Source organism: Plasmodium gaboni, assembly GCF_001602025.1.
Source record: "Plasmodium gaboni strain SY75 chromosome Unknown, whole genome shotgun sequence".
Taxonomy (NCBI): domain Eukaryota; phylum Apicomplexa; class Aconoidasida; order Haemosporida; family Plasmodiidae; genus Plasmodium; species Plasmodium gaboni.
In genome coordinates, this window is record NW_017385239.1 from 1 (window position 1) to 1,576 (window position 1,576).

At 19.5% G+C, this 1,576-nt stretch overlaps 1 protein-coding gene across 1 annotated transcript; it reads left to right on the top strand.

Annotated features, from left to right (window-relative positions):
- PGSY75_0006500A (putative membrane protein) lies at positions 1-1,576 on the top strand (the record flags this gene model as incomplete). The annotated part of the gene is made up of 1 exon (XM_018783198.1): positions 1-1,576. A coding segment is annotated over one exon (1,576 nt), but the record flags the coding sequence as incomplete, so codon positions are not given.

The following is a 1,576-nucleotide window of genomic DNA, read 5'->3' on the forward strand; positions in this document are numbered from 1 at the left end:
TGTATGATAAAATGAATACAAATGAATTGTATGAAAATAAAGAAATTATTAGAAAATATAATAGAAATTATAAAAATAATTTTTGTTATAAATCGGTTGTATTATATAACAATGCATGTGATGATGAAAAGTGGAATATTTTAAAATATGAGAACAATAATATTTTTATATATTCGAAGCATTCCCCTTTTTTGTATGATAACAAATTGTTGATATTACAAGATGTAAGTGAGAATGAATATCAAGATGATTGTGTAGGAGGTAATTATTATGATGATAATGTTGTTGAAGAAAAGAAAAATAGTGAAATAGAAAATAAATCAAATAATTATATATCAACAACAAAAGAAAGAAGATTAGAAGAATATTATTTAAAAAAAGAAAATATATATTTACATGACAAGATAAATTTTTATGAAATAAATTTATTGAACAAGTTTAAAAAGCATCTATTAAATTATTATAAATTGGATATATTAAATAGAGATGATTATAAGGAAGGAGGTTTATTAAGAGAAAAATTGAAAAAGAAAGAAACTATAAAAAGTATAAATAATATGAATAAAATATATAGTGTGAATAAAATATATAATGTGAATAATTTTCATTATAAGAATAAAAATAAAAAGTTAGTTTTTTATCATCCAATATTACTACTAAATTATATTAAGATTGGTTTGTTTTCACATGTACATGTATCGTTAAAGTTACTTTTGCATATATTATTAAATATATTTTATAAAGAAAGAACAACTTATAATATTAAAAAAAATTGTGCATTACGTTTTATTATAGAAAATAAAAAATTAGAGAAGACACATTATAATTATCAAGACATTTCTTGTAGTTTAAAGAAAAGTCAGTTTGTATATGACCTTAATTTTATTCACTGTGAAATATATAACATGCATAAAAATAAGAAAGAAAGTTTGTATAGTTCGAATAATTTACCTAGAGAAGATAATAATTTTTTAACAAAAAAAAAATTAGAACAAAAAGAAGAGGAGAAAGAAAATAAAGATAAATCGATTTATTTATTTGAAAACGAATCCATTTCGCTCGACGATTTTAATTTAAATTCTGATGATGATGATGATAAGGAGGAAAAAGAAGAAAAAAATAATAATAAAAAAAAGAAAAATTACAACAATAATATTAATAATGATGATGATGATGATGATGATGATAATTCCTTATTAAGTGATGATGAAGATAAACTATCCGAATTATCAAACAGTGATAATAATTCTAATAATGAAAAAAATAATAAGAACACCAAACTTGTAGATAATGAAGAAAAAAAACTAAAAGAATATTTAAAATATTCTAATGTAATAAATTATGAATTAAATATAGAAGAAATAAAAATCTTACAAATTTTATTGTTACATATAAATGTACCTCGTTTAAATAATTTTTTTCAACTAATATTATATTGCATGTTAAATTCATTTTATTATAATATGGATTATGTATGTGAAGAAGCCAAAAATTATATGAATAAAGAAAACAACGATAATTCAGATGATGATAATTATAATAATCAAAATTATAGTGATGATGATCATCACGATCA